Source organism: Epinephelus lanceolatus, chromosome 12 (assembly GCF_041903045.1).
Source record: "Epinephelus lanceolatus isolate andai-2023 chromosome 12, ASM4190304v1, whole genome shotgun sequence".
In the NCBI taxonomy this organism is placed as follows: domain Eukaryota; kingdom Metazoa; phylum Chordata; class Actinopteri; order Perciformes; family Serranidae; genus Epinephelus; species Epinephelus lanceolatus.
This window is the reverse complement of record NC_135745.1, coordinates 29641066-29667675: the sequence shown is the minus strand read 5'-3', so window position 1 is coordinate 29667675 and position 26610 is coordinate 29641066. Positions and strand designations below refer to the sequence as shown.

The 26610-nt window shown below is 39.7% G+C and overlaps 1 protein-coding gene across 4 annotated transcripts in view; it reads right to left on the bottom strand.

The window, feature by feature from the left end:
• Positions 1 to 14016: 14016 nt before the first annotated feature.
• The window catches only part of LOC117272262 (SPRY domain-containing SOCS box protein 4-like), a 119707-nt gene continuing 107113 nt past the window's right edge, over positions 14017 to 26610 (bottom strand). For all 4 annotated transcript variants that reach the window (XM_078173228.1, XM_033651085.2, XM_078173227.1 and 1 more), the window contains one exon: positions 14017 to 17739. In XM_078173228.1, coding sequence (XP_078029354.1) covers positions 17612 to 17739 — 128 coding nt within the window. In that variant the 3' untranslated portion in view covers positions 14017 to 17611. The remainder of the gene's footprint in view (positions 17740 to 26610) is intronic.

Below are 26610 nucleotides of genomic sequence, written 5' to 3'. Positions count from 1 at the left end.
TTTCACTATTCAGGCCTCAAAAGATCCTTGGCATCAAACTCTGACATCTGAAAAGAAAAACAAAACACACTTTGGTTATTGTATGGATTATTTTCTTACTGTGTACTAAAGATGACGACCAAAGTGTAAAAACATTTTGTGACGTTATTTCTTTGCCAGACTGGGAGTCTCATTTATAAACATTGCATACACACAAAACGAGGCCTGAAAGAGGCGTATGCCACTTCCCACACAAAAGTTGTGATCTATAGAAACGGACCTGATGGGAGAAACTTTGACCCATTCTTACAGATATTTTGGAGAAGGGAAATTGGCGACACAGATGGTGAGGTGGAAGCCTGATTGTACAAACTGCTTGTTAATGCAAATAGCTAATCAGCCAATCACGTGGCAGCAACTCCATGCATTTAGGCATGTAGACACGGTCAAGACGACTTGCTGAAGTTCAAACTGAGCATCAGAATGGGGAAGAAAAGGTGATTTAAGTGACTTTGAACGTGGCATGGTTGTTGGCGCCAGAGGTCAGAGGAGAATGGCCAGACTGGTTCAAGATGATAGAAAGGCAACCATAACTCAAATAACCACTGGTTACAACCAAGGTCTGCAGAAGACCATCTCTGAACCAACAACACGTCCAACCTTGAAGCAGATGGGCTACAGCAGCAGAAGACCACACCAGGTGCCACTCCTGTCAGCTAACAACAGGAAACTGAGTCTACAGTTCACACAGGCTCACCAAAACTGGACAATAGAAGATTGGAAAAATGTTGCCTGGTCTGATGAGTCTGGATTTCTGCTGCCACATTCAGATGGTAGGGTCAGAATTTGGTGTAAACAACATGAAAGCATGGATCCATCCTGCCTTGTATCAACGGTTCAGGCTGGTGGTGGTGGTGTAATGGTGTGGGGGAGATTTTCTTGGCACACTTTGGGCCCCTTAGTACCAACTGAGCATGGTTTAAACACCACAGCCTACCTGAGTATTGTTGCTGACCGTGTCCATCCCTTTATGACCACAGTGTACCCATCTTCTGATGGCTACTTCCAGCAGGATAACGCACCATGTCACAAAGCTCAAATCATCTCAAACTGGTTTCTTGAACATGACAATGAGTTCACTGTACTCCAATGGCCTCCACAGTCACCAGATCTAAATCCAATAGAGCACCTTTGGGATGTGGTGGAACGGGAGATTCGCTTCATGGATGTGCAGCCGACAGATCTGCAGCAACTGTGTGATGTCATCATGTCAATATGGACCAAAATCTCAGAGGAATGTTTCCAGCACCTTGTTGAATCTATGACACCAAGTTAAAGGCAGTTCTGAAGGCAAAATGGGTCCAACCTGGTACTAGCAAGGTGTACCTAATAAAGTGGTTGGTGAGTGTATGTTAGAAAAGAATCCCATGTAAGAGCAACTTATTTCATACAAAACAAACTGAACAAGAACCCTATAACAATGGTAAAAATGATTAAATAGAATAGAAAAGAAATATTTATGTGTCCAAATAACTTTTTTTTTTCAAACCAGAAGTTTGGAGATTTTAATGTCTGTACTAATTTTAGTTCCAGGTCAAACCAAACAAACAGATGATGAAGATGACAGAGAAGAGGCCTCAGTGAGGACCTTAATAAAGACTCCTGCAGTGTTGGCTTAGAAAACAGTGGCTGTGGTGGTGAAGACACACACTGGCACACATTTAATGATGTAACATTTTGCAATAATGTGGTGAACGGGGCCATGAAGAAACCAGTTTATAATCCGTTGTGGGCGTCTGGATCATTTACTACAGGTCCGACACAAACAAAGGCAACAGTATGAATATACTACAACGGTTGTTTGGAGAAGAGTGAGAGCTCTAACAGGAACAAATGACAAGAGAGGATATTGGAAAACACACCTCATTTTAGAAGGAGTGATCATCAGTGACGATTGATCCTCAGAGGCAAAAAAAAAAAAAAAAAAAAACCCACACATATAGCCAACTTAAATAAAGAATAAAAATCCCTGCTATTTATTTTAATATTGTGACATTTTTTGATTGACATATCTGTGTGTGGCCTCCCTTTTTGTGGCTAGCCTTGAGCCAGGTGGTAACAATATGTATATGTTGCTTCCTTAATCAGAGGAGATGATATTAACACCAAGTGTGTGTGTGTGTGTGTGTGTGTGTGTGTGTGTGTGTGTTTGGCAGAAATATACTCAGTATATCCAACAGGGTCCAACTCAGTGGTGGAGTTTTACTGATCTCTGCTGGTGGAAGGAAACATTAATAGTTACATTTCAATACCTTCGGACAAAAACCTGCAAGAAAATCTTAAATATGAAATTGATGGTGAATGAAAGCATCTACTTTTCAGTTGGGGAGAAAGTACTCAGATCTTTTACTCAAAGATATATTTCACCCACAGTTTGTAAATTAATCAGTTGTGCCATGTTACCTTGAATTTTGTGAAGAAAACTATTTCTTTTTCTTACATGCTTCGAGAGAAAACACTAACAAATTGATTTAATGGTTGATTTGGGAACAGGTTTAACAACAGCAAATCCGTATTAAATCATCTGTTTACAAGCTCTCACATCTGCTGCAGTATAATCCAAGTCTCATTTATCTAGTTGTGTGCTCAGGACTTTCCAAACATGCATTTTCACTAAAACCTTCTTTCTTAAAACTGAGAGTGAAAGCTATCAATGCTTTCTTCAAAGCCAGACTCCAGTACTAAGGTTTTATAGCAAAAACACATGAGTTTGGGAGGTACTGAGCATATGACTGAATAAATGAGATTCAGATTATTCTGCACCAGTTGTGTAAGAGAGGTGTTAGGGTATAGTTTTCTTCATGAATTCAAGGTAACACAACATTACTAACTGATATAGAAGTGGTCATATTGTGGGTGAAGTATTCCTTTACATTAAAGAAGCAACGCTACTGTGTGTACTAATAATACAAGTAAAAGTCCTGCGTTCAAAATCTTACTTTGAGTACAAAAGCATCAGCATCACAATATACTTCAAGTACAAAAAGTAAAAGTACTCATTATTCACATCAGCCCAGTGCTAAATCATGGATTATAATCACTGATGCATGTAATGTGTTCATCACTTTGATGCTGCAGCATGTTAATGTGGTGCTAATTTTGATTATTTATATACAGTTGGGTAGTTTAATTTATAACTATACATTATAACTTGATATTTGCAAAGTAACATAAGCTGTCAAATAAATGTAATGTTGAAGACAGTACAATACTTGCCACTGAAATGTAGTGGAGTAGAAGTATAACGTTGCATAAAATGGAAACACTCTAGTAAAGTACAAGTACCTTAAAAGTGTACTTAAGTACAGTACTTTTGTAAATGTACTGCGTTACTTTTTACCACTGCTGCTTTGTCCATCAAATCTGCAGGTTTAGTTTATGGAAAACATCCTGCAGTGAAAATAAATGGCACTTCTTTACCTTTAAATAATTCATGGTTTGTCATTATCCTCCAGAAAAAAACAAACTGCTTAATACTTCTCATTTTCACATAACTGTATTTGTTTCACATGTTACAGGAAACAATATTTAATTATTTAAACTGTCTGTTCTCAGAAAAAATGTTAAGTCAGAAACCCTCGTGTTGTATAAACCTGAGTATATATAGATTTTCAATCAGTCCCACTAAGCTTTTAATTGAGTTCATCTATTGGATGTGCAGCTCGTGCAGATGAAGAGTTGCAGCTCTGCTTCAGCTTCCCGCTCACGACAGTGCTGACTCTTCATTTCTGCACCCAGCCAGCAGGTCCCTGAGGATGAAGAAATACAATCGCCTAATTAGCAGCTTAATGTGCCTTTTTAACTGATGAGCACCACATGTTCAATGACACTCTGATGGACCTGTGCTGCAGAAAACTACACATGCAGTGCCACAGACTGGCAAGAAAACCATTAACTGCTATTGAGTTTGTTCAGATTTTTAGTTTGCAATAAGCCTTGAAAAATGCAAAGTGGTGTTTGTTTTAGGTAGTCACTGTTGTTAATATATTTAATGTTATCTCATTATATATTTGATGAATAGTATTATATAAGTATAATTTTTCACCATCACTGAGATGTTTTCAAACTCCCGTAATGGTAAATATCCAGAATAAATGTGTGTAAATAAAACTAGTACTGCTAATACTTCTAATTCTATGGTAACAAACTGATATATGTTGATATACTAATATATTACAAGTATTAAAACAGTACATGGTACACATCTCAATCATTTGGTAGAGGCCTATATTTAAAAAATATTTACATATATACATGGAGTCTGTTTAAAAAACAAACATTTTTGTTGTTATTGCCCCGAGGACATAAAATATGCAAAGACAAAAGTTTCCATTATCTTTTTCTTAGTGTGCACTTTAAAAGCTTAACAGTTTAGATCCAAGTATCTTGTCACATCCTATTTATACAGTCTGTGGTCAGATCTCTTGACCCAGTACAAACCTCCCAGACCTCCCAGTATGACTGGTTCTGGGTTACTGGTTGTTCCCAGAGTCAAAACTAAACATGATGAAGCTGCTTTTAGCTTTGATGCTTCAAATGTGGAACAAATTGTCAGAAGAGCTGAGACTTGAAACGATGCTGAGCACATTTATATCCTAGCTGAAGACTTAAAGATCTGCTCATCATTACTTTGAATTAATTCATTTTTAATCTCCTTTACTTGCTTGTTTTATTGTTTTTTATTCCATGTGTTTCGGTTTTACTCTTTGTGCTTTTGCCTGTTTGAATTTATGGTTTTTAATGATAATAAAAATGATGCATTTTATTTATGGGCGCCTTTCAGAGCACTCAAGGACACCTTACAAGATACACTTAATAAAAAACAAGCAGCAGTTTATCCATAGATAATAAAATCAAACAATTCTGTAATATACAATAAAAGTTACAACAATGACTAGACAAAAAAATCAAAATAAATATTAGATATAAAGATAATATGAGGTATTTTTATTCTATGTGCTTTTGATTGCTTGCTTTTACTATTTTTATCATTTGTTCCTTGTGTTTTTGTAATCTGTGATGCACTTTGGGTTGGGTTAGGGTATGAAATGTGTTAATGTGTTAAAAATAAATTTGCCTCACTTGTCTTATGAACTTTAATATTTTATGTGTCAGTCTTATATCTCATTTGCATGCCCTCTTCTTTAGATACAAACACATTTTAAGCCAAAAGGAAAAGCTGTAAATCAGGTTTAGGAAATTAACCATGAGAGGAACTGGAGGGACTCACTGCGACATAAATCAAACGCACCCTGTGAGAAGGGGCGGGATGTTTGAAGCAGCCACCTGCTGCACTGTTCACCTGAAAACATCACCGGAAACACCTGCAGAAGGTCATATAGCATCTCCAGAAACAAGCTAACCTGCGAACAGTTCATTCATGTCGCTTCAGGAATTATTTGTAGAGAAAATAAAACATGTTCAAGTGCCATAAAGTCGAGCTGAACGGAGGTTGACGAGTTTCCCTGAGTTTTAATTGGATTTAGTCTCCGCCGAGATACAGTTTCACCTCTTCACTTCTCAAAGGTAGGCAGAGTCCGCTGGTTTTCCTGACATATTGTGACTTGATGTTTTGTTGGTATTATTGTTAATCAGCATGTGCGTTATGATGCTTTCATGTTGATTTATAAAGTGGTCTACAGTGGAGGAATATAACTAAGTCACTATATTGTGTGTTAAGTGAGAGGAGTCTTCCACCCTGAGCAGGGGGCTCAGAGCAACAGAGGAAGTATTTAAATCCTTTACTCTAGTAAAAGTAACTGATGTAAAAAGTCCTGCATTCAAAATCTTACTTAAGTAAAAGTATTTAAGTATAAACAGGAAAATGTACTTAAATTATTACAAGTGAAAGTACTGTAAAAATGTCTCCTGTCACTGTTGTAGTCTTCGGCTATATCTGATCTCATTAGATGATTCTGACTCATGAATTAATTATTATTAGGACTTTACTGCTGTAGTTGGTTTAGGTGGAGCTCATTTTAAACTATTAACTAATGATTATTTTCATTATGGGTTCATCAGCCGATTAATTCCATTAATCGATTGATTGTTTGGTGTGTAAACATTCTGGAAATAGTGAGAGACAGTGTCACACTTACCTAGAGCCCAAAGTGACACCTTCATAATGTTTGTAATAAAAAGCAAAAGCAACAAAAAAAGCTGGGGTCATGAAAATGTTTTTGCATTTAAACAACTCAGATGATCCTCAAAATAATGGCAAATTTATTTATTTTCTATCGGTTCAATAACTGACTCGTAGTTCCAGCTGTACTCGTACATTTTCATATGTTTTGTGTGCAAAAATCTTAATTTGTAAAGTAACTAGTAACTAACGCTGTCAGATAAATGTAGTGGAGTAGAGGTGGAAAGTGGCACAAGAAAAAAAGACAGTCAGTGTGTGAGTGTGTGTGAATAGTAGCAGGCTGCACCTTGTATGGTAGCCTCGGCCATCAGTGTATGAATGTGTGAATGTGACAAGCAGTGTAAGTAAATTACATTCAAGCCTATAATATTAGTCCAGAGACATCATGTAGACTGTCCTGTCAGTGTAGCTAAATGCTGAATGCTGGTTTGAATCAACTAAATGGACAAACAGCAACATCTGAATATTTCATGTTGTGTCAGGGCTGATTTGATTTTTTTTTTTTTTTTTGTATAAAATTTATTTCATTCATGCAGTTTATTTCTCAGGGAGAGTTCATTTTAATAAACATTACTGTTCATATAACAACAATTATGGTGTGCTGTTACAGTTATCTGTAATAGTAGTGGTAGTGGGGTATTTCTACTTTTACTTCAGCACAGAATCTGGATACTTCCTCCACCACTGGCGGCCTTGTTGAGTGTCTTTAACCTTATAAGCTGAGCTGGTTTTTGTACCTGTTTCGCTTCAGGTCACAGCTGTTGTTCGGGGGAGTCTCTGTTCTTCTATTTACAAACTCAGGTGTCTAGATGGTGAATGTACCTGCACTCTAATTGAAATAGAAGCAGCACCACTGTCTTACAAACAGCCTGTTAGTGTAATTGTTTTACTGCAAAATCATCTGTCCGAAAATTGTTGGAGATAGATTAAAAAGATCTAGAGTCAGACGAGACAAAGCTATCCCAAGGAGGAAACCATCTTTTGGCACATATCCTTTAAAACTTGGCTTAAACACAATCAGACCTCATACCTCACCTCTACACGCTTGTCTGTTCTCGTGTGCTTGGCTTTTTGTCAGATTGCATCCCTTTTGGTTTCACTGCCTTCTGTAAAGTCATGTTTTACTGCTCGTGCTGATTGTCTGCGTGACATTGTTTTGTCTTACTCGTGCCGTTTTACAAGTCCTGATTTGCAGGATGCTGCTTCACTTCTCTGAGCTTGTTATCCTGCTTTTTAAGGTCTTCACGTTTTGATTTCTGCGGTTCTCATTTTATGTTGTGTGATTTAATGTTGTTATAATAGCCCGTTTAAGATCAGTTAAACAACAGCAGAAAATTAACCTTTAGGCCAACACTGGCACATTTACACTGATGCTGATCAACGTGCACTGCCTCTGAGAGTAAATGAATAAAAAATATACATGACTTTTCTAACACATCATATTCCTTTATGACTCAACAGTAATGTGCATCGCTCACCATCAAGACTTTTAAACCCACTGAATATCAGACAACACTAAAGGGTTACTGATTTGTGTTTGATCAACACACAATTAAAGGGTTACTCCAGGGATTTAGTATTGCAGTACCATAAAATTAGGGACAGCAACAGACTGATTTTAAAGAAAAAATCTGTGTGTATTACCAGTATGTGTGTTTTGGTTTGTCAGAAGAGGACATAGAGTATTTTCTGACTCTTTGTTGAGAACATTATACTTAAAAACTTGCACACACTAGCGTGACGCAGTCGACCATTACCCGTGATGAACCCTGCTATCAGGGCTCATGAGGGACCTTGTCCCTCTTGTTCAACTTATCCCTTTTTTGTAGAAATGAGCCACACACCTCCTCACTGCTGCTGCGTGTGTGGGAGCTATGTTTTGTCAGCATATTGATTAATTGTAGTAGTTGAGACATTGTAGCTGTCGTGTACTTCACCGAGCGTGTGTGGGGGCTCCAAATGACTAATTCTCTGAATAAGCATTATGGGCTTTCATTATCTATCATTACTTTCTGCAACAACGTGACATTTCCCTGTTTTTTATTTATTCAGGGTTTGTATTGGTAGCCTGAACGTACCACAGATGTGGCGGCAGAGCTTGAGCCAAAACAGCCCATGCAGTCCCAGATGGTCGCAGTCATAACAATTTTATCCGACAAGTGCTTTGGCTCAGTCATCTCGTAATGTTTGTTTCTCTCAGCACATTAGCCCAGCAAGTCTTTTTTTTTTTTTTGGTCAAAACCAACAGAGAGGCAAAATAATGAAGAGCATCACTGCTGTTTATTCTGATATTCCTCTGCATCATCTGTTAATCAGTAATACTTGGAAAACATCCTTGTTTTTCATCACGCAGCTCACCCCAGGAGAAGCGCATGTTGTGATGTGGACCCTTTTCACACCTCAGCTTCCTGTTAAAGGCCCAGAATAGAAGCTCAGTCCAGCTTTGTTCCTGCTCTAGTGAGCATCAGGGTTAAATGTTGGAAATGAATGCAGCAGCAGAGTCTGTGCACGGTCTGCACACAGGCAGAAATACACCATATAGTGTTTTCCTACAAGATTACTATACGTTTAAATGTGTTATTCAGTTGGTTAGTTTCTAGGGCTGAGGGGAAAAATCGATACAGCATAGTGTCACAGTATTTATGTGGGGTAATATTGTATTGTCACACAGTGCCAAGTATCTTTTTTATTGTATAAATCATTAATGTTACAAATACAAATTAAACTTTAGGTAGCCTACTAAAATAATATAATCAACTGCTATTTCAGTCCACTAGATCCATTTTGCTGCTACATTAAAAATGGCTGAGGTGAGAAACAGAATGAAAACTTAATCTTAGATTAAACAGATGTGACAAAGTTTTTCTTTGTGGATATAATTTACAGTTGAAAAAAGGTAATAAATTGCACTTTAAAGCTATAGTGCGTAACTTCTACATGTCTGTAAATGTCTGTTTCACCCAAGCCACTACTAGAGGAGATGACACAATGCTGATTAAGCCGATTGGCTCCTCTAACATCTCGCGGTATTTTTCAATATATATCATTTTTAGTTTGCGTGTCGACCGGCGACATTCCTGTGCTGGCGCACAGAAAATGCTTCCTCACAACAAGAAGGGAGGGGGAGGAAGAGCGAAGAGTGTCATAGCAAGAGGTAGAGCGCAGGTAGAAAGAGAAAGCAACATGGCGGAGAAGTGGCCGAGACACGGTTCAGAAGTGGATCCTACCACAAAGAAAAAGCCTGGACGTTCGGCTGAAGGTCTATTAGCAAAGAAGGAAAGTGACCGACGGAGAAGGCAAACAAGGATTTGTATTGGCATCACTTTTCCTCAGTGGAGAGCCCTGAAGGAAGAAATTGGGCTGAGGGCAGACACGGATGTTGCCTTGCTGCTGTTGGATAAGTAAGTGACTTGGTTTATAATTATATTATGAGTAGTATGTGTTGCTGTTACATGTACTGGACCTAGTACTTTATTATTTTCTTGGAAATGGTGCTATGAACGTAATGTAATGTTAGCAGCCTGGTGTTCGCCACGTTGCGTAGCACTGTGTACACGGTGTGTAGCGAGTGTTACTCTGTACATGGAAAGTGCCGGCTTATTTGTTGTAATAACGCATTATCCGCTGGGGGGCGACAGAAGTTACGCACTATAGCTTTAAGGTCTTTGTCACATTCCTTGGGCCATTCCTGAGTGATGTTTGTAGTGTGGCATTGTGCATTATCCTGCTGGGGGGCCACTGCCATTGGGGAGTACTGTTGCCATGAGAGGGGTACTTGGTCTGTAACGGTGTTTGAGTGGGTGGAACATGTCAGGTGGTATCCACGTGAATGCCAGAACCAAAGGTTTCCCATCAGAACAATGCATTGGAACAAGATAATCAAAGTTAATCACTTCACCTGTCAGTGGTTTTAATGTTTTGGCTGATCAGTGTATAGTTCGTTTTTTTTCCCCGTTAAAGGGTTTTTTCGTTGCGTTTTTCCTGTTAAGAGGAGACTGCGCGAATCAGGCCTTCATGGTCAAATAGCTGCTAGGAAACCACTGCTAAGGAGAGGCAACAAGCAGAAGAGATTTGTTTGGGCCAAGAAACACAAGGAATGGACATTAGACCAGTGGAAATCTGTGCTTTGGTCTGATGAGTCCAAATTTGAGATCTTTGGTTCCAACCGCCGTGTCTTTGTGAGACGCAGAAAAGGTGAACGGATGGATTCCACATGCCTGGTTCCCACTGTGAAGCATGGAGGAGGAGGTGTGATGGTGTGGGGATGTTTTGCTGGTGACACTGTTGGGGATTTATTCAAAATTGAAGGCACACTGAACCAGCATGGCTACCACAGCATCCTGCAGCGACATGCCATCCCATCCGGTTTGCGTTTAGTTGGACGATCATTTATTTTTCAACAGGACAATGACCCCAAACACACCTCCAGGCTGTGTAAGGGCTATTTGACCAAGAAGGAGAGTGATGGAGCGCTGCGGCAGATGACCTGGCCTCCACAGTCACCGGACCTGAACCCAATCGAGATGGTTTGGGGTGAGCTGGACCGCAGAGTGAAGGCAAAGGGGCCAACAAGTGCTAAACACCTCTGGGAACTCCTTCAAGACTGTTGGAAAACCATTTCAGGTGACTACCTCTTGAAGCTCATGGAGAGAATGCCAAGAGTGTGCAAAGCAGTAATCAGAGCAAAGGGTGGCTATTTTGAAGAAACTAGAATATAAAACATGTTTTCAGTTATTTCACCTTTTTTTGTTAAGTACATAACTCCACATGTGTTCATTCATAGTTTTGATGCCTTCAGTGAGAATCTACAATGTAAATAGTCATGAAAATAAAGAAAACGCATTGAATGAGAAGGTGTGTCCAAACTTTTGGCCTGTACTGTGTGTATATATATATATATATATATATATATATATGCACATAAACTAAATAAAAGAGGACATAATTTTTTTCTAAGTATAGCAATTTACTTCAGATTAGAGAGTCTTATCTTCCCTTTTAGTCTCCAATATCTTCCTAAACCTCTTCTGTTCTGTAATTAGTAATTGATAAGGAAACAATACATTATAATGCTTATAGCCTGTTTACCATTCTGATAAAATGTGTGTGAATGTACCTTTTATGGAGCGATCAGAGCATCAGACTGGATTTGACCTCTGTTTATTTAATTAAAGAAAGGTGTGAGACCCTCTGATGTTCAGCCAGGTTAGAGGTCAGTGGATCGACCTCTCGTTCAGGAAATATTGACTGTTTAAATTCTTGTTTTATTACTGCATGTTAAAAGCAGAAGACGGGGGAGGATGATTCCTGGATGTTGTGAGTGCAAAGACAGTGACAGGGAGTAATGACAGAAAAATGTTTGATAAGACAGTTCAACTGTGGGCCAGTTTCTTAAGCAATGTTCAATGGTGGGCTAGTATACTGTAGTTGTACACAGTATTTTATTGTTTGGATTGTCTGGATTGTATGTTTTTTCCCTTTTTACTTTGTGAGGGCTCTCAGGGTTACAGCAGCTTATGTTTATATACTCATTTGGCAATAAACATTTTATATACATAATGTAATCAACACTTAGTGAGATACTCAGTGGCCTGTTTTATTCATGGTTGAGTGAAAGTACTGTTGTTGTTCTTGTTCTCAGGCATTTTTATGACAAGGTCTCTAGCAGATATCTTCAACAGCAATTTTGGCAGGCTGGGTAGATGTGGTCAAAATGGTTGTTTTACCCAAATCTCTTTATCTTTCTCAATATATCCCCATACTAATGGGTTTTCTCCGGGTACTCCGGCTTCCTCCCACAGTCAAAACACATGCAGGTTAATTGGTGACTCTAAATTGTCCGTAGGTGTGAATGTGAGTGTGAATGGTTGTCTGTCTCTATGTGTCAGCCCTGTGGTAGTCTGGTGACCTGTCCAGGGTGTACCCTGTCTCTCGTCCAATGTGACCCCTAACAGGATAAGCAGTTAGGGGAAATGAATGAATGGACAAATAGGTATCTAAATTTCTTTGAGCCGGTAAACCAGTGCATATGCAGAGGAAAATCTTGCACCTTCTTAAAGTGTCAGGCGGCCTTTCCCCCCTCTTGAACTTGTTGTTACAAGGTCATGTTTATTGGGATTGTCATCTATTATAGAGAAGGTTTTGGTGCAAATTACAAAATGTAAAACTTATCAAACAGCTGTAGCCAGGCTAGCTCCCTCAGTTTTTGTTTAGAACCCTGGCCATCCTGTTTCCTATGGAAGCATAACCCATTCACCCATTCTTTATTTTTTATTATCTCATTAATTCAGAAAAATGAGCAGATTTTTTTCCCATGAAAACTTTTGTCAGAAGTCTGAGATAATAATCTTGTTAATTCAGAAGAAGAGCAGACTATTTGTCTTCTCTCAAGTGAATGCATTAAGTCTAATTTCCTGTCCAGCTTGTTTTGTTTTGTTTTTTTTTTCACGTTACACAACTAAACTTTCACCTGGCAGAATCTGGTCTGACTGCATGTACTGTGTTAGGGCGCATTCACCTTCATTTGGTTTCGGTTCACTTTCACACTGCACTTTTTAAAGCGGACCAAACCGCCTGGACAACGTCTCGCAGTTACAACAGCTGCTCAAGGGCGGTATTGCCCGAAACGACCACTGACCAGGAAGAAAAAAAGCACGAGGAAGAAGAAAACCCAGCTCATTGACTGGCCAGGAACGAAAACGGAAATCCATTGTGGGTAGCCACAAGCAACTGCGATATATAGTCCTCTGACCATATATCAATAAGCGGCTGCACCTCTTCACTACTCCACATCTGCCCACAAGACATTTTTCAGTTTTTTTTTTTTTTTCACCTCTGCTTCTCCTGGTTTGTGCTGTTGGCTTTGTTTTTTTTCTACCCAAAATGCACCGCGCTCTACGTCACTTTGGTTCACTGGATAGTCCGTTTGCATTTCCCACTGTAAGCAAACCGCACCAGGGTTCACTTGCAAGTGTCATCAGAACTCAACCCCTGTTATAAATCACACGGTGCTCTGCTGTGTGACCTTGTCAAAGTTTAGCTCCTGATGTCTGCACCACATACAGTATAATATTCTGTCAGTGTGTGGCTGGGAAAATGGATTGAACTGTTGTTGAACTCACTGCTGTCAGACACCGAGTGTGTGTTTGGTGCGGAGGCTCCGGTCCTATTATACTGTGAGTATTGGCTCTATCCCCAGTAGGATCGCCAGTGACTCGGGCAGCATCATTGCACCGTCTGTCTGCGATTGATTTCTCAAACATTCATCCTCCTGTGTGTTTGGATATGATGAGCTGGACCTGATGAGTCTGATCCCATATTGTGTGCTGTGGAAATATGAAGCCTGTAACCACGTCGACTAATGTCTGCTTTTTCGCTCAGCGGTGCCCTGCAGGTTTTCCTTTTAGACCCTGAGCGCGTCATTATCTCCCCAACTGAGTGCGAGAGTGTGAGCTGTATTTACAGCTGCAGGAGCTGATGAGCAGTGCATTAGCTGTTTACTTTCTGAAGTGGAAACTGCACACTTGACAATTGGGCGAACTTACAACCAAATACTTTACGGTCCAATTTTCCTCGCCAAGGCCTCCCTTGGTAGATTAAATGCTCCCTCAGACACAATTAAAGAAGCTGAAAATGTGTCAGCCCCAGTCGAACCATCGGGCTCTTTTGCATCTTACTGCAGCTCCAACTGTTCAGGGAAAGTGTCAGATGTACTTTGGACGACTTTATATTTTAGAAAGCATTCCTAAAAATCAGCGGTCAGGTTGTTTTTGGGCACAAAATGAGTCTCGGGTCACGAAGGAGTGAAGGGAAAGAAACACAAGGAAAACTTTGCAGACATTTTTCAAATTCACTTGGCTTTTATTCACATTTCATATCTGCTGACATCTCAACTGTCTGTCCTTACATTCCACTTCTTTTCTGAATGGTCCTTCTCTCCCCATCCTACGTGATGAAATCAGGAGGTGAGACCGCCACCATCTCAAACAATAATAAACTTAATAATAATAATAAAATAATAATAAAAGCAGCATCAAATAAACAACTGTTGATTTCTCTCTCCCTTCATCACCTGCGTCTTTGAATTAAATTTACCTGAATGTAACCATCAGTCATCCGTTAGAAAAACATAGAACTAGCTTGTGATAAACAATAATCATTATCATCGTTGTCATCATCATCATCGTCATCATCATCATCCTGCCATCATCAGAATCAGACTCCCCACTCACATTAATATTAATAATAATAATAATAATAATAATAATAATAATAATAATGATAATGTAGAATACAAACTCAAGACGTTAAAAAAAAAAGTGACTCAAGCCATTTTTTAGAAAGGAAAAAATGATTGGTCTACTGTGTGTGTGTGTGTGTGTGTGTGTGTGTGTGTGTGTGTGTGTGTGTGTGTGTGTGGTTGTGCATTGGTCATCTACATCCTATTCTGAGCAAGAAACACATCTGCAGCAGCAGTAATGTTCCTCCATCCTGCTCCAGCCTTTATTAGAGATCCAGTGAGACCAGATCTCCTCTGCTCCTGTTTGTTTTTGTTTGTTTGTTTGTTTGTTTATTTGTGGTCATTAAGACAGTTGTGCGGACAGCAGACAGATACTGTCTGGTACCAGTGAGCTACAGCAGGGTGCTACAACAGCAGGTGAGTCTCCTCTTAACTGCCAACAGCAGGTTAGCACTAGTTACACTGCGACAGGCCGCAACCTCCAGCTCCTACTGACACACTCCATGGCTTAGTATGAAATACTTTGGTTGTGACTGACATCGTAATACGTGACTTAGTGTCCTGTGAAGAGGAATGACTCCCAGTGCAGATTAACACTGTAAACAGTAAGCAGATTTGACCTGTTGGTTTCTGTGATGAAGCCCCTTTCAGACACGCAGCACGTTGCGTTAAAGTAACGATGGCAGAAGTAATATTTCCGTAACACCTCCCTATAAGTGGATACCATCAAATAATCATTAAGGCCACAGCAGCAGAAATTATGCACATAAAAGGATCAAATCCACGTCTTGTTTCCTTATTAAAGGCTCTTCAAAAGTATTTTGTCACTCAGCTTCTCGCAGTGATCGATGAAGTCCTAATGAGAACACAATTTTCAGTTAGAAGGTAGAAAAGTTTTGGTTATTTTACATCAGAGATTTATGTATTTCTTCCTCCGTCTGCTCTTCTGACTGGTTTAAATTGGGCGACGCTCATTTAGAAAAAGGTGCTTGCAACAATTTCCATCCACCAATCAAGATTCAGCAATATTTTAATTCAAATCCGATTGCGGCTGGTGGGTTGTTTGGAGTATCGTCAATCAGATCTAATCAAACCAAACCCACGGTCCTGATGAAGCAGAGTTTTTGAGCATTTTTTTCCAACTTTGATTAGTGCTTATTCAAGAGCTTTATGAGCACTTTAAACAAATTTATCACTTTAATATCGTCTCTTTTCTTTTCTTTTCTTTTCTTTTTTTAAATTAATGCACAAATAAAATACAATCCGTTTAAACAAGATTGAAACACTGTAAATGAGCCAGTGTCAACAAACTGGCAACATGATTAGGGCTGCACAGGTAATCAAAATATTATCAAAATCGCAATATGGCCAAGTGTGATGTCCAAATCGCAGGAGCTCTAATTGTTTGATTAAAATGTGTCACAACTAGGGTTGCAGCGATGTACCGATTTTTAAGGTATACCATGATATAAAAGTTAACCATTATCATACCATGCGTATTGGCTTATCTACTATATTGGGGAAAAAAGCATGCAACTTGACGGAGAATCTTGCCTTCATTTTCGTTATTTTCTAAGGGGAATTTTTTACCCATACTGCCGTTAACAGAATGGTTTCAAGTTTCAATTATAGTGATAAAACGTTTGTTTAATCAAAAATAACCCTTCCATGTTCATTCTTTTAAGGTTAAGGGTTATTCTGATTGATAATAATATAAATTCTGTATTATTGTGATACCATGAAACCTGAGACGGTTACTGTGCCATAAAAATCTCATACTGTTGCAACCTTAGTTGCAATGTACTTTTTGGTGTTGCAGGGATGCCCCGGCCTAAACATCATATTCTAGACATGAGGGAACATGCTAGTTTAGTAAAGACCCCAGCAAAAATCACATAATCATCATAATTTTATTTTTTTTTTTTTCTGTGAAAATTAAATGCAAAAATTAATATTCAAGATGAGATTGTTGTCATGTCCGATTAGACTTTGAAAAGTAAGTTTTTCTTTTTTTCCCCCCATGCAACGTGGGGCAAAAGAGGTAAAAAAAACAACCTTCAAACAATAACAATCATAAGTAGCTTCTTAATTTTAAATGCTTTAGATACAGCATATTGGCAAAAAGAGTCCCAATGCATTGTCTTGTCATTTTGTACTTGGCCATCTTAGTAGAAAATTTGCCGCAGAATAAAATAAATGTAATAAAAATAAACTAATAAAGGATAAAATTGGTAAGTGGGAATTTGGGGTGAGCGTCTCATGCTGACAGTGGTCAGTCATTAAGAAATGAATAGCAAAATTAATTTTAAAAATCCATCACTTAAGCACTTTTATTTCTTTGTATCTTCACTTTTCTAATCAACCAGAAGTTAATAAATACTAAATACTGTACAAGCATTGTGAATGAATCAGTAACAAACTTTAACGTAACCAAACAGTCATCACTTTGACTGATAGATGGAACTTGCTCCATGTCTGAAAAGGGCTTAACTTTCATCATGTGTCTGCATGAGGCCAGGAGATAAATTCAGCATTCCCTCTTACTAACCTTTGCATACACCTCACAGCCATGTTTCTGATCTACTCTGTATGCGCTGTGAGCTTTTGGTCGGGCCCCGAGTCAATCAGATAAAAACAACATTAGTGCTAAAACCCTCTCGGACGTCTGGGCTCTGCAGCCTGTCACCTGTGTCAGTGGAGACCATGAATACACACTATGGTATCCAACAGCAATGATATGGTCACTGACTGTGTGTCAGAAAGGCCTCCAGGGAAAGGATTAGTGTGCTTTCACGGCGCAGTTTTCATTCTCATCACTAGGTGGCGGTGGTCTCCTGAACACTGTCACCTCTTAATCACACCGGCTGGGTTCTCTGTCTGAATGAGTGAGACACTGATGGGATACCATCATCAATAATTTATTTCAAGTCAAAAACAAATGGGAAAGCAGCTCGAAATCCAAAAGAAGCTGGTGCTGTCTTTGTGTGAAAGCCTGGACCTCCTCCGTCAGTTCATCCACCATCTTTATCTCCACCCTTTAGTAGAGCCGTGGCGCCCTCAGTGTGGACATGCTCCCATCCATCATCCCCTCTTTGCCTCCTTTAATTATTTCTCATATCCATTCAGCTTTAGACTTCCTGGTGGTCTGGTTTGCGTGTCCTTGTACTCCCAGTTTGCTCTGCTGGTGGCAGTCACTGGTATTGGAGGTAATTTTTCAGGGACTGGGGCAGGGGGAGGCCCTCGATCTCCTGAAGCCGCTCACGACCCAACGCCAGGCGGGCCGCACGTCGACACAGGTCCATCAGAGGAAGAGGCTCAGCTGAGGGGAGGGAGAGAGAGGAAAACACTTTAGAAAATGAACAAAGCCAAACTTATGATTGTTTTAGTGTTCTGTTGGGTTTGTTTATGTTTATACCTGCACCTCTGCCTTTAATACATGCATAATACATCTTAATATTCACTATGCATGAATTAATGAGAGACAGAAGTAGAGGGGTGGAGAGAGTGATGATGCACACCTCTAAATATTTAAACCTCCTCCTCATACGCACACATACATGCTGACAACCTGCTTGTTTATGATCACATTATTCTGTGTCCAGTTTGAACACCATCTGTCTCTCTGACCTTCTGTCCTGCTGATAAACGTATTTAAAGAAAGTAAAAAATATACATCATAAATTGAAAAGATTTTGAAAACTAGTGCAAATATCTACATTAGTGTCACTTTGCTCTCTATACTGAGCAGCTGGTCAGCCTCGTCTTTGTCCTTGATCTTTACTCCAGGGTTAAGGAGGTAACAGATACAGGAGGCTGCGGTCTGAGCTGCAGGACACACAGAGGAGAGGAGGTGGAGGTGGAGGTGGAGGGATGGTGCTTTAAAGAGACCTGTGTGAATCATGTTGTTGTTGTCATCTAATATTCGTCTGCAGTGATATAAATTCCCCATGTGACTTTAATGAGCACATCCACCTGTATCAACTTGTCGTAATGACTCTGTATAAAATCTGTACACTATTGTAAAAAAACAAAACCCACAAAATCTATTTGCCACCAGAGCCCGACCAAAACATCAGCTAATTTTAGCCTCGCTTGGATACTGGGGTTTCAGTTGCCTGCTCCATTTTGGCTGCAGGTTGACAAAATACCCTGATGTCTCTGCACACTTTTCCTTTTCCTTGCTCTTTTTCACAACATAGTGGCCATGAAGAAAACATTTACAGTAGGAGGCATCTTCTTATTTTGTTGGGAACTTTGCCAGTTCCATTAAAACTAAAATTACTTTTAACTTTGGCTGCTGTCTCCACAACTGCAAGGGTGTTGTGTAGTTTAACAAGACCAACAGGGTGATGAGTCCATTTCAGTAGAATCTTTTATTCTGTATTTTATGCTTATCATATTATATACTGTATATTGCAAATGCCTTCTATAACAAAACATACTTAATTAATACTTAATATAATCTGCTGCTCATCTCAAGTTTAGTTGAGATGAGTTGTTAACATTAATGAGGCCGCCACTAGGGAGGACACAGTTTGTGGTGTCATGATAAACCTCTGTAAAATTCCACCTGTACAGTATAACTGTTTCAAATTTTAATTATCATTATAACCGTGTTTGATTACTGCTCTTTGGAAGACTCTTGGTAAATACTGTCCAGCATCAAAGTTGGCAACAGTCTGCCAGATGCAGACACCGCACACAACGTGGGTTTGTTTTGTTGTTCCCTTGTTTACAGAGTGGGCGTGCAGCAGGCAAACCCAGTGATACTGCTGCTGGTCCCTTGGTCCTCATGTATAGGAACACAAAGACTCAAGCAAGCATTTCAAAGCCAGGCTATCTTTAACGTTAATCTACATCCAATTTGGTTTTTCATATGTTTACGTAAGACATTGGCTATGTAATTATTTTAATGTTTCTGCAAACATTAATGTGAATAGTGCTGCTAATTTTAGGGGAGGGGGAAATAATTGATTTTTAGATGCATCACAATGGGCATGTGGACCATTCATCATCTAAATGTTTGTTAATAACCAAACTCAACTGTGAGGGCAGTGCAGCACCTGGAAAGTCTAGAGCAGTGGTTCCCAACGGATGGGTCACGGCCCAAACGTGGGTCACAGGTCCACTCTGAATGGACTGCAAGTGACTCATAAACGTGTCAAGTTTGTAAAAAATATACTTCTTATTTTGAAGTGCCGTTTCCTGCTGTAGAGTGAGTTAAAGAATGGACAGCTACTTGACAGAGACAGCAAACTAGCTAACTAACGACATGGCCAAAACCCAGTGTGATTCTGAATAAATTACACTGTGTGGACCTTGAACTAATGACTAAGGAGAAATCTGGACCCTGTGGACTGGACACTGTGAGGCGAACTATGCTGTGAATACTTTCTACGCCATCACCCAGAGATGTTAACAGAGCAGCGATCAGCAGTAACGTTGAAGAACGAGACCGGCTGACTCAGTATGCTCTGCTCAGTGTGTTTCACCTCAAAAACCCCTGCAGCTGGCCCGCTCAGTGTCTCCATTTTTCCCAGTAAATTTATTGCATATTTCTTTTGGTGAAATAGTACAGTATACAAACACAAGACACTACATCGACATGAATATCCCACAGTGGGTTAGCATGTGCAGCTGCAGATGGATACAATCTGACTGGCACGCCCTGGTTTAAAGACGCTGTATGCAAATAAATTAATCTGTTGTGTAATTGTGGATCATGACAAATACAGTATGTGAGGTTTTAAAAGTGTCAGTGAGAAAAATAAATCGTGTAGAAATCAAAAATTTTGATGCATCAAAAATGGTCTTATGATTGATTGTCCTCTGAATCGTAATTGAATCCTGCTCATTTTATTTGTAGTTTTCAATATTAAACTTAAAATAATATGTGAGTGTATCAGTACTTCTTGGACTTTTTAAGCACATTTTAACAATACTGTGATAATACTGGTCACTAAAAGCGTGATATGAAATTTTCATACCTTTTCATTTAAAGCCACCACTTTAAGTTAATTTCTCAGACAACAAAAACTGATGACAGATTAGTTACCTACAAATGTTGAAAGCTAAACATAGTTAAGTTCGCGAGGGATTTTAACAGAATTGTCTGGATTAAATGCTTTCAAACCTCACCCAGTGCAGATATATTGGTATCACTATATGTTGGCAGATGTGTAACAAGAAATTATGGTTCAGAAATGTTTGCGGTAACTTAGAAACAGTGCCATTACATAATTTATCCACCAGAGGCACAGAACCCCCAACTGCTCTGGGCGCCTGTCCATGGGCAGTCCCCTCTCTCTGACGTCTCTCCATTTGATACATGTATAGGTCCTGTTTGTGCTGCATGTGTGTGTATTTCAGGCCTGTGTGACAACAGAGTGGACAAATAAGGTATAGCTTCTTCTTCTAACAACTCTTAAAGTCTCAGTTCACATCTTAGTCACAATTCTTTAGTAACTAAATTGGATCTTTTACGGGGGTGTATTGGGATGTGGACAGGAAGTACAATGGTGTGAATCGCTGATAAATGTGTTGACCAGTACTGTTTTTACTGGCTCAGTTCTTGTGAACGTCTCCTCATTAGTTCTGTTATTGTTAATGTTTCATCTGGCAACAAAGTCAGATAATAAGCCTGGCTGGTCTGCAGCTCAGTAACTATCAGAGGTAGAGAAGATAGGAGGAGGATATTGCTGAAATCTGGTGGAAGAATGCTCCAGGGATTCGTTGATTTGATTTTGGTGACTGTCTGGATGTTGTGTATCTGGTCGGATGTGTTTGTGCACTGAAGGAAAATCTGACATTCAGTTTCCTACCATCAAACAATAAACAAACCCAAACTACAAACTTAAACTTGCTAATTTACTACCAATTATCTCCTCTTTGTCCTTCTCCCTTCATTGAGTGTTAACAACATGGCCTCATAGCTTCCTCCACACGCATTTTATAGTATCATCAGTTTAAATTAACAGTAATGACCACGTCTGATTGGCCTAATTACACAGCAGAGTGGGAGAAAGAGGGACACGCTACTGAAATGAACTCCATGATCCCGGCAGCCCCCCCACCATCCTCAAACCCTTCCACCTGAGGAAACACTCTCAGTCGGGCACACCATATGCACACATGGCTTACTGAACATGCAAAAGCCTTTTGAAACTAGTGACCCCCACTGACACAATGGCACCCAATCACCGGTATGCCAACTGGAAGAAAATGCAGGGAAATGGGGCAGAACAACAACGGAAGTCGTTCAGATGGAACGGAGAGGAGGGAGAAACAGTAAAAAGTAAAGAGGAGGGATGAAAAAGACAGATTTGTAGTCAAACAGGAGCAGAGAGAAGGAAATCTCCATCTCTGGATGTGTGAAGTTGCAGAAAAAGAGCTCCCATCAGTGGAGATACCCTCTGAGATAATGTCTTTATCATGTAACAGGATGTAATTAGCTGTGTGTATCTTATTTTGGAGGTGTGAAGTGCCTTGCGAGGATCTTGAGTGACATTAGAGCACAGCTAGTCTATCTGTCCGACTCTCCCTGCTGTTCATGTTAAGGAAAAAACCCACACTTCCATCAACTGTTGTAATTCTGAACATCCTCTACCACCTGCTTCTGGATCTGTACTGCTGTGTGTGTGTGTGTGTGTGTGTGTGTGTGTGTTCAAGGGTAAACCAACAGGATAAAGGACAACCCAACCTCTACACACGCACAACTCATACATCCACTTTAGCTCAACATAAGCGTGTCCTTGCAGTGTGACTGTCACATTAATGCTCGTCCACGCTCCTAGAAGCCGCAGTTCTTCACTTGCGTGCAGTCACGGTGACAGTGTTGGTTTTTAGTTTGGCCTCTGTTTGACTCTCAATTACACTGCCATTATGAGAGCTGCTCTCTTCACATTAACAGCACATACAGAAGATGAATGTGGCTGTATGGTGGCTGAGTGGAATCAAATTCAGATACAGTGAGCTGCAGACTGGTGACTCACAAGTCTTTTTTTGTGCTGAGAGGACCATGCATGTATGTTAGGGCTGCAAGGACTAATTATTTTCATTATAAATTCAACTGCTGATTATCTTTTGACAAATTCATTATTTCTCTAGTCTATTAAGTTTCAGCAAATAGTGAGAATGTCCATTGCAATATCTCAGAGTCCAAGGTGGACTCAGCGGCTATCAGTCTGATGAAAATAAGCCTCTGGGGCCAATGGGCAATATTTCAGGAGTTCTGGTGTTGTCAAGACTTCCCAATCAGCACACCTGCTATTCTTTACACTCCGATAAGCAATCTGAGACCCTATATACACAGTCCTGACACTATATACAACTAATATAAAGGTAAATCATTGTCAGTCGACAGCTGATGGCATAGACGTAGAATGAAAGTACAACTTTCCCATTCAAACCAACATAGCAGGATGGTCAGATCATTGACACTGCAAAGAGCTGTGACTGTTGTAGGATAACTTTCGTATAACCTGACTTGCGGCAAGTCTCAAACTCACTGAGGTGAGGTTTTGCAGTAACCAAACAAGCTATGAAGTTGTGCAAAACATGAAACAGCAGCTTAAGGATCATATGTACTCCCTTTACGTACAAATATAGATTCATTCGTTTCAAATGTTGTAAACGTCACTGTCCTCATACTGTACCTCAGAGTCAAAAGTTTCACTTAACAACAGATGAGGTGACAGTGGTTCGCGAGGCCATTAAATACATTGCAACATGTTGACTGAGAATTCTTTTCACTATTTTCTGATACTTTACGTTTTCGCCGTTATTTAAATTCCTTTGTCGTCTCCTAAGGCCGTATCTCATTTGAGCTACGCTACACTGCCCCCACTATCTCTGGTGGTACAGCTACGTTTCCTCATTATCTGTAAGCTTTCAAAAAACGTCCACAAATATGGACGAAGTGAACGCAGAGTACCAAAAGAAGGCTCTATCCATCTCCATATACATGTCTAATGTTGAGCATAATTGAGCCCTAACTTTATACAGTAGGCTAAAACAGAGTTCTCAACCTAGTGAGTATGACACTTCACAGACCCACTGACATGTGCTGTCACCATAACAACTAGCATCAGTCGCCATTTTCTTTTGAACTAGTCAAATGACCACGGCAAGCAGTTCAATTTCCGTTCTACTCTCTTTCTGTTTCTGTTTGATGTGCTTCGAGACTACATTGCGAACACTGTGTTCACCTCTTTTGCTCTCCACACGGATTGTTCACCTGCATGAAACCAAAGCCTGCTCGAACAAGACTGGTCGATACTTCTTGGACTACAAACAGACTACAAATGTACACCACAATGCTTCAGATACTGATTAATTTTACAATGACGTTTAATTGAGGAAAAGCAAAAAAATATTAACGTCTGACAGGCCTGAACCAGCCAACGTCTGGCACTTGATTGATTTTTTTTAAAAACAAGAAGCAGAAATACACACCACACTGGCAGTAATACAACATTGATCAGTTATGATACCAACTTTGAAACACCTTGCATATTTTCCTGCCCCACTGCAATACAGTTTACTCCTTCTCTTTGATCCACACACTTGATAAATGACTCCCGCAATTAATCAACTGTCAGAACTGTTGTTATTAATTTCCCAGAGAGTGACTGATCAATTAATAGACTCATAGTTTCAGTTCTGATGTATATCAACATACATAAACTGACTAACAAAGAGCAGCTCATAATAGTTCAGATAATTGCACTTAAATGTAGATAGAGAGTGAAAACTGGTGAACGACAGAGCAGGCTCTCATTAACAGCTCTAAATATAGGCTAGCATCAACAGAAACGGTGATGCTAAGCTGGCTTTACCACCACCCTGGCTGCTGACCAGAGACAGAAAGTGTTTACTGACACCTGCTTTCCATTCGCTAATGTCCTCATTTGCCACAAGAGTGGAACGATGAGCAAACTCTGCTGCTGCCAGAAGTATTTATCTTAATTTTATGCAGAATCAAAACTAATCTCACATAGAATTCAACAAAGAGTCTGCAAAAAACAAAAGTGTTGCGAGACCAAAAATACGATATATAGCTGTTACATAAGATTATCTACACAAACATGTTTTTACAGACGCACAAACACACACACACACACACACACACACACACTTGGCTCATTAGCTACTGAGCAGAACAATGTTCATTTGTTCTGCCAACTTCCAGAGAAAAGCAGCTGTTTGAGCGGAAGGGTCGACTGAAACCACCGCGACTACATCTGAAAATGTCAATTTGAGCTCACTGTGCTAAAATAATTTCTGAATCTTACTAAGTGAGCTCTGTGTGTGCTTGCCGTGTACATGTACCTATCGATGGGAGCAATTTTGTACCAGATCCAATTAATTTGAGCATGTTCATAGGCTCTTTCGTGCTCAGTTGTGTGGAGGTGATTTCAGCAGACAACACTGTGTTTCAGAGAGGAAGGAGACACTGACAACTCTGTTTCTTTCCCTCTGAGGAAAAACACTTGGAGAGCTTGAAACAAAAGTGAACTGTAGGAACGGAAAGTAAAAATTCACCAGATTTACCACAAAGTCTCTGAAGCCAAAATAGAGACTTAATTAGCTCCTGTTAGTGAAACAACAGGAAGACATCAGAACACCATCAAGTCTCCAGAGGCGTTTCCACTGCAATGTGAGATTATCCAAAACAGCATTGCTTTGTCTGCCAGATCATATCAGGAGCACTTTCTATGGAGCCCATACTTATAATGCATTATTAATAACTTCATAATGAAGTCTAATGATTATCTAATGTATTATAATAACTTCTATAGGCCTTTTATCACAATGCATTAAGATGTCCTGTAACAATGGCCATGAAGCATGATGTTTATAGGACTTTAACTTAAAAGCTGCATTAACTGATCTTTTGGAAACTAAGTTGTAAACGTGGGTATATTACATTTATGTTGCATTGGCATTCATCTGGCATCTTGTTTGAAGTGGGTGCTTGAGAGACGAAAACATCAGTTTTCAGTCTTTGCACCTAAACTAAGGTGACAGCCACTTTGTTAGCATGCAGGTTGCAGTAACATTTGCCATTATAGCTAGAAAATTAATACTTTACAAGACAACAGAGCTGTTGCTGACAGTTTTCAGGTGATTTGTCAAGCTCTTTTAGATTTGGCTGGGAGAGTGTTTCATAAGTGACACAACCACTGATCTAAATTTTATTTACCTTCACCCAGACCTTTTGCATGTTGAGCTGCTGCAGTAGGTGCACACTGAGACTCAAAATTCTTCATGTGATAACACGTAAGTTTTGCAAGAGAATGCAAATGTTTCTTTATTTTTCCACCCATCTGTTTTGTTTCTTCCCAATCTCCCCTTAAGGGCTCCGTAGTTTTGGTTGTCACAACAAGAGGGTTCCTGGTCTGAAGCCAGGATGGAGGGTTCAAACCCTGGGGTGGAGGAGCCCTTCTTTGTGGAGTTTGCATGTAGCATGGGTACTCCAGCTTCCTCCCACAGTCCAAAGACATGCAGGTTAATTGGTGACTCCACATTGGCCATAGGTGTGAATGGTTGTCTGTCTCTATGTGTCAGCCTTGTGATAGTCTGGTGACCTGTCCAGGGTGTACCCCGCCTCTCACCCATTGTCAGCTGGGATAGGCTCCAACCCCCCCACGACCCCTAACAGGATAAGCGGTTACAGATAAGGAATGCATATATGTTATAGGTTTGATTAGAAGACATCATAAAGTATTAAAAAAGCTTATAGCAGCAGTGTGGTATTTAGGTGTATACTGGTGTATGTAATGCATTAAAGGTGGGGACTCTACAAGAAGTAACATCCAGGTATCTGCTTATAATATTTTTGTAGCTCAGGTTGATCCACTATGCTTTTTACCATACGTCTGCCCCAGTGTTACTCATCCGCTGCCCTCCAGATGTGTATAACGACCTTGTATAGCATTATACAAGCAATTAACTGGGCTTAACAACTTCTAATGCAACACTCTGTGCATTAACAAAAAGATTTATTCTTAATGACACATTTTCCATCATGTTTTTATCCTATCAGCATCTTCTACAAGTGGTGAGAGATACTAATGAGGAGAGAAGCTGAGGATGATCAGCAGTAGGTCATTAACCCCTGGATCATTACATATTCAGTGCATTAAGAGGAATTATGCTTTACAATGCTGCAGGACTGAATATCATCTCT